Source organism: Cyprinus carpio, chromosome A21 (assembly GCF_018340385.1).
Source record: "Cyprinus carpio isolate SPL01 chromosome A21, ASM1834038v1, whole genome shotgun sequence".
Lineage (NCBI taxonomy): Eukaryota > Metazoa > Chordata > Actinopteri > Cypriniformes > Cyprinidae > Cyprinus > Cyprinus carpio.
Genome location: NC_056592.1, coordinates 9925159 through 9936658, shown reverse-complemented (window position 1 = coordinate 9936658; position 11500 = coordinate 9925159). Strand labels below are relative to the sequence as shown.

Here is an 11500-nt window from a genome sequence, read left to right as displayed (position 1 = left end):
AACAAACAAAACAAAAAAAAAAAATATATATACTTTTCAAAAGTTTGAGGTCAGTAAGATTTTATTTTTTTTAGGAAATTAATGTTTTTATTAAACAAGGATGCATTAAATTGATCAAAAGTGACAGTGAAGACATTTATAATTTATATCAAATTAACACCATTCTTTTGAACTTTCTATTCATGAAAGATCCCTGAAAAAAAATAATAATATATATTCGTTTCCACAAAAATATCCAGCAGCAACATTCTGTCTGGAACATTGATAATAATAACAAATGTTTATTGAACACCAAATCAGCATATTAAAATGATTTCTGAAGGATCATGTGACATTGAAGACTGGTGTGATGGCTGTAGAAAATTCAACTTCCATCACAGGAATAATTAAAACAGATTACAGTTCATTTAAATTACAATAATATTTCACAATATTACTGTTTTTACTATATTAAAAGTAGCCCTGGTAAGCATAAGTGACAATTTATACCACACTGACATATGCCGACTAATACAATGATCCCCAGATTACAGTACATCATTTCATAGACATTTGAAGACCAAAAAAAACACCAATTCAATGGGCAAAAATGACCAAGCGGTGACCAATGCCAACAGGACACGGATGGGCTAACACACTGATCCAACAAAACCCGACAAACGTGTCTGTTGTCATTGTCAGTACAGTGTGAATTGGCCTCAAGTGACAAAAACAAAACTTACTGACCCCATTACAAATAGTAAATACAGGCCATAAAACAGATATCTACATTATAAGCCACTACCATGTTCAACAAGTGTTGCATTTTATACAAGTAGCGATATTATGACAACAGAAAACTTCATCTTAAGCTAAATCATTAATTGGTTTTATCCTAATACTATTATCTTGGCTCATCAGCGCTGCATAGCAATTAGGCAAAGGCAAATATTTCACTCAGTTAATAAGTCTATGACTCACACTCAGCTATTCTTGCTAAAGGCACTTATTAGTCAAGGATTTAAATTCAGAACCAAAAGCGGTATGCTTTAATCAACTACAAATAATATGCCCTCACAATCCTATTATTTATTCAGAACAGTCTTAAAAAAATAAGCCAATATTGAATATCTTTGTTGAATGAGGTTGCTGACAAAAATAGGGATGTTAAGATTAATACAGAATATTTGCAACAGGCTTTAATTAAATCCTACTTGACTTTCCCTGCAGCAATTACAAATGTGAGTTGAATTCTTTGGACATTTTAACTGAAAAGCCCAGGATCATTTAGTCCACTTCGACAGCACTACCCACTGATTCACAAGGGAGAGTAATTTTGTTCTGAAATGTCCCCTCACACTCGAGACAGAGGAGTTCAAGTGCTCAGATTCCTGCGCTGCATCACTGGCCACAAAGTGTAATGATTCTCCAATCAGAGTCTTTGATTTATAGACGCGCTTTAGCTTCGTTACACTCTATGATACCGGCAGATAAAAGCTGTTCTATTTGTGCTTGCTCAAACCCGTACTCCTTCAGCACAGAGCGAGTGTGCTCTCCGATGAAGGGGTCCCGGGAGTGGCAGGGTTCTGCAGGGGAGCGAGACAGAACGGGTGCAGGTCGGGGGCTAATTTCCCCTTGCGAGTCCTTGAAGAATGACCCCCGTGCCTGGTTGTGGGGGTGAGAGAGTACCTCATCCAGTGACAGCACAGGGGTGACACAGGCATCTGTCCCATCAAAAATCCGACTCCACTCCGCTTGCGTCTTGGTGGCAAACACCCGGGTGAATGTCTGCCTGAGCTGCGGCCAATCAGATACACTCATTTGTGCGGGCAGGTCAGCATCATCTAAGGCCAGACCTGTGGTGAGAGAGAAGATAAGGAAGATAAAAAAGAGGGAAAAAAAATCAATAAAGGAGTTTAGAGGACAAAGATCAAAGAGATCATGAAAGATGTTGAAAACAGAAGCCATTAGTACACTGCACTGGCCACAGTAGGTGACTTATAAGGAGACTTTCTTCTTTTGAGGGCCAAACATGAATAGTAATAGAGTCATTATGGTTACAAAAGCAAGATTAAGTATTAGCACTTGGGTCATCGGGACATACGGTGAACACCTATACACATACTAATAAAGCATCTCCCTAATCTTTGCATGCCTGTGCAAAATCGACAGCCATGTAGCCAAACAAATGTGACCCTGAGAATCTTTTGGTTAATTGTACTGAGATTTCATTCAGGTTATAGGTTTATTTCAGTTGAATTAAAAGCAGCTAGATGTTTAGATAATAAAAAAATAATAAAATAAAATAATACACAGAGATAAGAGATGTAAAAAAAATAAATAAAATAACACCATAAAATGCCAAAATAAGAGAATAAATATACTTAAAAATTAGAATATACAATTAAAAAGAATGAGAATATATATAACAAAAAAATAAGAAAATTAAACAAAAACAAGAGAACAGAAAAAAGAAGATAAAAATAAAATAATAAATGCCAGTTGTTTTTAAAAACATCTATTTAATGATGTAAAAAAAAAAAAAAAAAAGAAAAAAAAGTGGTAGGAGTTCAGCTGTCTGCCTGCAGGCTTAAATAAGTAAATACTTTTTTCAAAAAAACAAACAAACAAAAAAAGAAAAAACCTAAAATGACATCTGACAACTATCCTGAAGAAGACAGCAAGCATTCATATCACAATTCACACCATGAGAACATCCAACATATTCAGATGACAGTACAGGAACCATATTAAGAAGAAATATAATGCACAGACCTTTAATAAGCTGTTGATAGAACTGAGGCTCAATGGCCCCCACTGCCATATACTTTCCGTCAGACGTACGGTACGTATCATAGAATGGAGCGCCACTATCCAGCATGTTTTCCCCACGAGGACGATTCCACAGGCCGAGGCTACGGGACTTCCACATGAAGGAGCCGACATATGCTGCACCTTCCACCTGCACATAAAACAAGGGGTGTTCACAAAAAAAAAAAAAAAAAAAATTAATCCATAATATAAAATTAGTCCATTTAAATTTTAAAAATTGTAATCCAGTATTTGCCATAATTCTGTCATGCTGAGCTTTGGATGTAAAGCAACAAGGTCCATGTCACTAAGGAGGAAACATTATGAAGGGCTAAATCTTCATTAAAACTGTAGTAGTCATACATATTCATCAGATTCAGTTTACAATAACTTCATATGCAGCACATGGTGCAGATAATCACATATATTTACATACATGAACGCACTGAACAAGATAGAAATGTGGTACGACGGGGGAAGATTTAAGCAACTTTGTAATTCAAGCACACCACAGTAAAACACAACCTGCATTTCTGTAGAGGCTTGTCAGTAGTTTAATTTCTACATCCATGGCACAGTCAAAATGTCTTTTATCTTTTATGCATAATAAAGCTTGATGTCCTATGAAAACATAATGTAACCTTCAGATATTTCATCCTCAGTCCACAAAAAGCATTTATTGATACTAAACATCAAAAATGTAGTTAATAAATAACGCTCATGAAAAGTGGATTACATTTATTTTTAACAAAGTCCCTGATCTTTTTAGTCTGATTTAAAGAGTTTGTGTGGCATATTTCAGCATTGATTTTGTGAACCAGTCACACCGTAATACTGTTGTCTTTACAAAGGCTGTTATTAAAAGGGGGGAAAAAAACTATTTGACACAACAATAAACTTTCAAAGGCAGCAGCACAGAAAGCAATTCATATTATTAATAATTTCACATGCAATGGGGACATTTCTCAAAGGGGCAGCAATAAAAAAAACAGGATGTTTATTTCAGAGAAAGGGTGAAAATGGCAATGAAAAACTAGAATATGACTGTCTTACACAAATAAACTCACTTGCATAAGCAGACTTATGTCAAATATGTATGATATGACCCCTTTAAAGAATTATAGCACTTAGATCTTGAACTGAATCTTTTCTGAATGACAAATTTGGCATCAAGGCTGAGGTTAAAGGCTCCGTAGCAAGTGTTCCAGAAACATTTTCACACATGAAAAGAAATGTTTGTAGGTCAAATCCTCCAGACTCATGCATAAAAATAAATATATATGCATTTCAAAGACTGTGACCTTGCCAAATTAACTTTAGTGTGGCTATACTTCATATATTTCCCAGTGAACCCAGGCTTCAAAGAGACATTGACAATCTGGTTTTCTATTTGAGCCCATGATTGGCCTGACCACCGAGAAGTCACTCTCCCAGAAGACGCCTGTCACTTGGCCTAATACTGAATGAGTTTTCACGTCTCCCACTGTTAAAATTATCCCACCAGGCTTCATTTTTTCGCTCGTTTTTTTCATCCTTTTTTTTTTTTTTTGCCGACACATCTCCGGGAATTTTTCCACACTTCCACCTTTTATATTGGTCAGAGAAAGACATGTGCAGCAAAGTGGAATATTTAACTATAGTTCTGAAAAATAATGGATTAATGTAATATGTGTCAACTCACTTGTTTACTATGAATTTTACTACGTTTGGATGTCAATGTGAAGACAACTGTGGTCAAACACTATTTGGGATTTAAACCGAAACATAGCCCCAAAACAAATGTTGCATAACACAATTATGAAATGCGAATGAAACACCCAGGCCGCCTCTTAAATTTCTAATAAGTATTTAAATAAAAAAATTTGAAAGCATAAAGTTTGCAAGTTGTAATACATCCAACTGTCATGCAAGTGAAAAGCAATTTGCCTGCCTTGCGGGTTAATAACACTGACATCACTTAAAGCGGCTGTCAGTATCAAACCACAGGTTTTATCAAAGAGTGGCAAGGTGACTCTCACAGGAACATGCTTCAGATATCTTTACTGCCTAACAGACAAACATCTAATCATCATTATCACAGCTCCTGCCCACAACTGACATTAGTATCAGAATCTTTATTGTCATTATACATAAAGTACAACTAAATTATGTGCAATCCTATTTCAGTGCAAAATAAGGTTTACAACTAAAAGAAACACTAAAATAAATAAATAAAAGACCAATATGTGTATATATGCAAGTAAATGCATACATACATACATAAACACACACACACAGCACATATCTATGTACGTAAAAAGAATAAAACATATATATACACTTTAAGCAGCAATATTTACATATCCATCACATTTGCAGCAGTTTTTGAATACACCACTGTGAATAATTGCAGAGTTCTTAGGGCTTAAGGGCTTAAAGTGGCAGAGATCGGACTGTGTTAGAGCAAATGACATAACCTCAGTTGAATTAGAGCTCCATTGTCTGGTTAAGGGTTTTCTAATGCATAAAACTGCACTAAGTATAATGTCATATTTAATTAACAAGCAGAATAGCAATTGCTAAACGTCATTATTTTTCAGCAGAGAAAACCTAGAGTAGTGTGATCAAAACAGGGTGCTTTAATAAACTGACCAATGTGCCAACAAACCCTATACTGCTTTTTCCCCCAACTGCTTCAATAAACACCAACAGGGTTAACACAGATTTAATACAGCAAGGGTGAACTAGACTCGAGCAGTGTCTAGTCAAACCTTTATGTGTGCTAGATGATTCAACAGGAAAACCCAAAGAAATTACTCACTAGAGTAATTTATAGTATGGAAAGAAAATTTTTACAATAATTAATTATAATTATATACAACTTAAATGTTAAGTCACTCTGATGCCAACTATGGTTCAATGTATCAAACTGTCAAATATTATCTTTATACTGTAATCATTACAAACACAAGTTGTAATTGCTGCACAAGTTGTAATGTGTTGCATCTGCTTAACTGAATATGACTTTTAACCACATAACATGTCTTATATTGTATATTACTGCCATATGGATATTACTTTGATACACTGACTAATAACAGATCACTTCCTAAGTGTTACACTGAAACAAGCATTTTCTGTGAAGCTGCTTTATATCAAAATTGTAAAAAAAAAAAAAAAAAAATTTTTTGAATAAACTTTTTTTGTTTCGATTTTTCCCGCTTGCTCATTTTCATGTTATAACGTTATATCGACTCAATACAATTTTTTAGCATTCTGTAAGCTACCATTATATTATACTCTAAGAATGCAATACAGGTCATTGAGCAAACACTTTCCTCAGCTCATGAGAAAATGTCAGATGTTAATAATACAAGCATGTCATTTTTCAAATATAAATAACAGTAGGAAATGATTATCAATATTATCATTTAATAATGATTTCAAATATAGGGGAGACCAATGAAGTATGAGAATCTCAGTGAGCTGTAAAATAACATCAATATTGTAATTTCTCATGGTTAAGTGACCTACTCATTAGTTATCATACTTTATTGGTTAGCGAGCATTAATGATGAGCTTTGCAGCCAAATATTTCATAGTTTCGACCACAAGTCCAAATTCAAATGCATATTATCAGTGAATAGCTAGCTAAACAATTTAGATTCTTGAATCTTTTTTTTTTTTTTTTTTTTTTTTCAAAATGAAGTACAGTACATTGATTTGGAGGAACATTTAATTTCTCAAGGATCCACTGGAGAATGGGCAAGACTACGATATTAGCTATTCCTTACTTACAGGGTCATCCTTAACTGGAAAATAACCATTCTAACAGTACTCACACATAGCTGTGGTAATGAAAATAGATTTTGCCAATTTAAGCAACTTGAAAGGAAAAAAGAAGCAATTATTGGAAAATCCAGATTACAGAAAACTATTGACAGGCTGGTCAGAACATGCGCGATCTTATTGAGATAAACAAGGCTTGTAATTCCCTCATTCTGTGCAGTGCTTGCTCAAAACAGGTAGAGGAAAAGATTTTTTTTTTTGCACTGTGGGGGAAAACAATTCACAACACCCTCAGTATGATAACACTTTGATGGTATGGAATGAAAACAAGTCAGCACAAGTACTTATTTTTCCAGTAACTCTTTAGCTTTAGCTTAACCGGCCCAGGAAACAATCACATTCAAAAGAGTCTGTAGAAAACAGGAAATTGTTCTACTGGTATTTCAAAGACAAGTTAATAACAATTTGTCAGCAGGAACCCATTTTAAGACAAAGTGCTGTATCTTACCATGCTGGCATCAATGATCTGGCCTTGTCCTGACCTGCTCCTTTCCAGGAGGGCCAACACAATCCCAAAAGCACACATGAGACCTCCTCCAGCAAAGTCTGCCACCAAATTCAGTGGAGCGTAGGGTTTCTCTGAGCTACGGCCAAGCATGGACAGTAACCCTATTGCAGACAGAGAAGGACAGAGACATGTTAAGAACTGTATAATGAAGAATAGCTGAATAATTACTGTAACAGTTATTTTTAAATCACAGTTAAAGGTCAGCTAAAAATATCACCGATTAAGCCACTTGCATCACAAGCGATCATTAAAGCACAACCTCCGTGCTTCCAAACTGGTTGAAATATTATTGCCTGTTCAGTGGTGTTAAGAAAAGTGTAGCCAATGAACAAAAATAAAAGAACAATTATTACAAGTGAAAGCATAAAATTATTCAGATTTAACACACCAATGTCATTACAGATAATAAGGTTACAAATGTGTATTGTATACTGTTAGCACACATAATGTCACAGCAAACAGACAACAAAGGCCTCAAAAAAAGCATCTTGTGTTTTATGTAATAAGGTTGTATTTGTGTTTTTTTTTATTTTGGCCAGTCTAGACATTAAAAAAAGATTTAAATCTTGTGAATTAAAATGGTTTTTTTGTTCCATGGCAATGTATCATAGTTCACAATTATAGTCTGGCAATGTTCCTTGACTTCAATATAACGGTTATTTGACACATCAATGGTTCAAAATCAGGTGTTGTCTTTATGCATGAAAGCAACACTGAAATGCACCTGCCAGGATGATAATGCACAAATCGCTTTAATTTAATATTTTATGCAGTTGGCAGCTGCTTTTATCCAAAGCAACTTTAATTGAATTTTAAGTATACATTTTATCAGTTTATGGTTTCATGGAGAAAAAAACAAAAAAAACAACAACACTATGATTATTTATAATAAAAGTTTACTTAAAGGTGCTGTATGTAGGATTGACACTGAGTGGTTGAACTAGGTATTGCAGTCCAAATTCAAAATATTGGAGAGGGTTTTTTCACCCGCATTTTCCAAGGAGTATGTTAACTTAGCATGTTTCTTAAATATCTGCAAACATATTATGGTATTTTTATGCTTTAGTAGAGTCAAACTAAACATCTTACATACAGCACCTTTCAGCTTTTATTGTAATAATGACTGCATTGTCTTCAGCTCCAATTATATTATTTCAAATTATGATTTCAAGTAGAAACATACATTATCAATGCATTTTCTCTTGCTATGCCAGAATATATTGAGTAAAAAAAAAATTTAAGAACATTAGGCCTGTAAGTCCTGCATCGATTCAGGCTTCCACATATATTCTGCAGCTAAGAAAAGATCAACATAGCATAATTTCCATTAAAAATCTTTTAATTTATAGCAACACTGACGCACACTGCTCCATATGGCTTCAGTCTGCAACCTTTATAAGGCCTGGTTCATGTCTAAGTGTGATCGACACACTGATTCTGCTTGTATGAAATGTGCAAGAAAAGTTTTCCACCAAAGATATTTTGAACTTCACATGACTCTAATCTACTCTGCTTTACAACCACTGTGCCTAAAGGCAGTCTGGCAAAGCTTACTAGCCAGGCTCCTCTGTAGTTGTTTAACACTGGTGTTTACCTGACATGGCCAGGTAGTTGATATCATGGCCGGCAGCCTTGGCGTAGGATCCGCTCTGACCGTAGCCGGTGAGTCGTGCATAGATCAGGCGTGGGTTCTCTTTTAGTAAATCTTCAGGACCTAATCCCATCTTCTCCATAACACCTAATTATACCAGAGAGATATAATATCGCAGCATGAAAGGAAAAAAGCCTTGAAGATAAATAAATTTGAATTTAGAGGACCAGAGGTTAAAAAGTAGCTAATTATTCGTGTTTGGATGTAAAATCAAGAAAGAAATGGCAATCATCAATTAAAGTCAGGAACATTTTTATTTATTTATTTATGTTAATCAACAATGCTTTCATTAAAGCATTTATTTACACAGAATAAACAATATGGACAGAGGTTAATAGTTTAAAAAACAAAGAGTAATTAATTTGCAAACAAAAAGAACTAATTGTGATACGACATGCTGTACAATCTTGCATTAAAATGGAAGAACATTGGTTTATTTTGTAATTACTGTTTATCAGAACTGCCATAATAATAATTAAGATTAGCAGAGGCAACATTATTCACTATCAGAACTAGACAAAACACAAAATAAAAAAAACATATTACTTTTTGAATTGGATTTATTTATATTACAACATTTATATAAAAAAAAAGAGAGATAAATGAATCACAGGTGCTGTTATTAAAAACTACTATTATTGTGTCAGGAAGATACTACAATCTAGCAATAAATTAGGCCTACACCCTGTGAACTAGCTAGAAATGGATTAACTGGAAAATGCTCTGTCATTGTATGTAGAACATTATAAGATTTAACCATGTGAATGTGGAGTCATGTTTGCTTCTTTTAATCAAGACACTGACCTTTACGATAGGGCTCCAGAACCACATCTGACTGGACACACAGTCTTTTGAAAACAGCCACACCTTTGGGATTCTTCAGATTCAATGCCACTGAACGTTTGCCTCTTGCCTGAGTATCTACAGTCATTGCCCCCTTTGTTCGATCTACCCGGATCACTCTTGCACCGAAGTCCGCCAGTATCATCCCGCAGAAGGGTGCAGGGGCCAGTCCTGCGAGCTCAATTACACGCACTCCTGCCAGAGCCATAATGGAACCTGCTCATAAATAAACACGTGAAAGAAATACTTTCAAAATAGTATACAGTGTAGTAGTGGAGGAAACACACTGAAACATGTATGTACAATATACTTACACAATATGCGAACCTAGGAGGAAAAAGATATTAGTGAAGTACCAAGCACAAACAAATGATATTGTTATTTAGGTCACAGTTCACTCCAGCTGTCCATTTCAAGTTTATTATTAAACTACTATAGCACTAAATAACAACAGTTCTTTATTTATGTTTTCTGTACAAAACACCTCTGAGCAAACAACACAAGAAAAAACACTAGGAGACACGACTTTTATACAAAGTACACACTACATACCTTTTAAATTTTGTACTTCGAATTCGAAACAAACGGGTCGACGCGCGTTTATGACGTATGCGCACAGGATTGTGGTTGTTGTAGTTTTACTGATCTCTTTTAAAGAAGTATACATTTTAAAACATAAATCGTGTAACTGACAATAAATAAATAAATAATAAAATAAATAAATATTAAAAATAATAATATAAAAAAAACGTTTTGTGACTTTTCCATTGTGTGACTTGGTTAGGCTATTCAACTTTCATGACTTTATTTTATTTTTTAATTGGTTTTTGTTTTTCAATTTGTATTTTATTTTCGGCTATGCGCAAATACTAGTGCAGTCAGGAATGAATAATTGAAAATATGCTAAATAAGTGACAACGGAATCAGATTTCAAACATTGCTTGGAAACAGCAACGCTCAATATTCCATAAATATATGATACTGACAGGAAAATGTTTGGTGACTTGCTGTAGCCTAAATTAATTTCCCAACACTGCGCTACATACATGCATGAGTTTATTCATGAGCTGACTTCATGGCCTTTCACACAATAGCAGTCTTGCACAACATATCAGTTAATTTAATCAGTTCAAGTAGTGGCGGGAGAAGATATTTTCCCCGGGATTCTCCCTTATTTTACCATTCTATCCCGCTATCATCCCGTTTAAATATTTCCCGTATTTTTAATCTTTCTATAAAAAAATAAAAAATAAAAAAATAAAAAAAATCCCACTGGCGTATTTTATATGTTTGCTACATTCCCTTCCGGTAAAACTCCTGTAATTTGTATGGACCACTTATAGATCAGTGGTATGGACCAAACCTCATTATATAAATAATCACGACTACAAATTCCAAGGTTGTCCAGTTGCCAGATGTTGTATAAAACTCATCTATCTCACACGATCGACGCATACAAATTTCAACCCATTTTTCCCCTCAACTTGGCAACCTACAGCCCAGCGTCGCTATTTTTATGTGCGCAGGGAGTACCGCGGGAAGGAAACAATGGTCACTAGTAGAAATGGGAGAAGAAGACTCAGGTGGTGCTCCAGTGAAAAAAAAAAATGTAAATACATGTAAATGTATATTTATTAAATTTATTAAAAATGAGCCCTGCAAGTTTCAAAAGTCAGGTGCTGTCGCTGCTTTGTTTACCGCGGTTACCAGGGAAACGGCTATATTCCTGGTGAAAAGCGCCACCTGCTGGCAGAGAATGATTTTGCATTTTTTCAATAAGCCTTTCTGCTCTTTGTTGAGACCAAAGCCAAAAACAACCTTTATTTTTGCAGAAAACATGCAGTTGTAAATGTAAATGATATATAAATTAATATAATTGT

General features: G+C 34.7%; 1 protein-coding gene across 3 annotated transcripts; it reads right to left on the bottom strand.

The window, feature by feature from the left end:
• Positions 1-167: 167 nt before the first annotated feature.
• Positions 168-10244, bottom strand: LOC122149289 (alpha-methylacyl-CoA racemase-like). 3 transcript variants are annotated; one of them, XR_006162919.1, is made up of 7 exons: positions 9935-10150; positions 9582-9836; positions 8721-8864; positions 7067-7227; positions 2755-2941; positions 499-1835; positions 168-462 (listed from the first exon to the last, which is right to left on the bottom strand). XR_006162919.1 is itself a non-coding variant. In XM_042778913.1 (7 exons), exons 3-7 carry the CDS (start codon positions 9826-9828, stop codon positions 1426-1428), a joined length of 1149 nt encoding a protein of 382 aa, XP_042634847.1. In that variant the 5' UTR covers positions 9829-9836; positions 9935-9947; positions 10173-10225; the 3' UTR covers positions 169-1425. The 3 variants fall into 3 exon arrangements, 2 of the variants coding, with proteins under 2 accessions (XP_042634847.1, XP_042634846.1); XM_042778913.1 differs by adding an exon at positions 10173-10225 and having other exon boundaries at positions 169-1835; positions 9935-9947; XM_042778912.1 differs by lacking the exon at positions 9935-10150 and adding an exon at positions 10173-10244 and having other exon boundaries at positions 169-1835.
• Positions 10245-11500: the final 1256 nt, after the last annotated feature.

Bases quoted from the DNA above. Each gene is read 5' to 3' on its own strand.
- LOC122149289 (XM_042778912.1), bottom strand. From the start codon at position 9,828: ATGGCTCTGGCAGGAGTGCGTGTAATTGAGCTCGCAGGACTGGCCCCT. The intron at 2,942-7,066 runs GTAAGATACAGC...TTTTATGTGCAG, and splicing joins AGATCATTGATGCCAGCATG to GTGGAAGGTGCAGCATATGT. The intron at 1,836-2,754 runs GTCTGTGCATTA...CTCTCACCACAG, and splicing joins CTATCAACAGCTTATTAAAG to GTCTGGCCTTAGATGATGCT.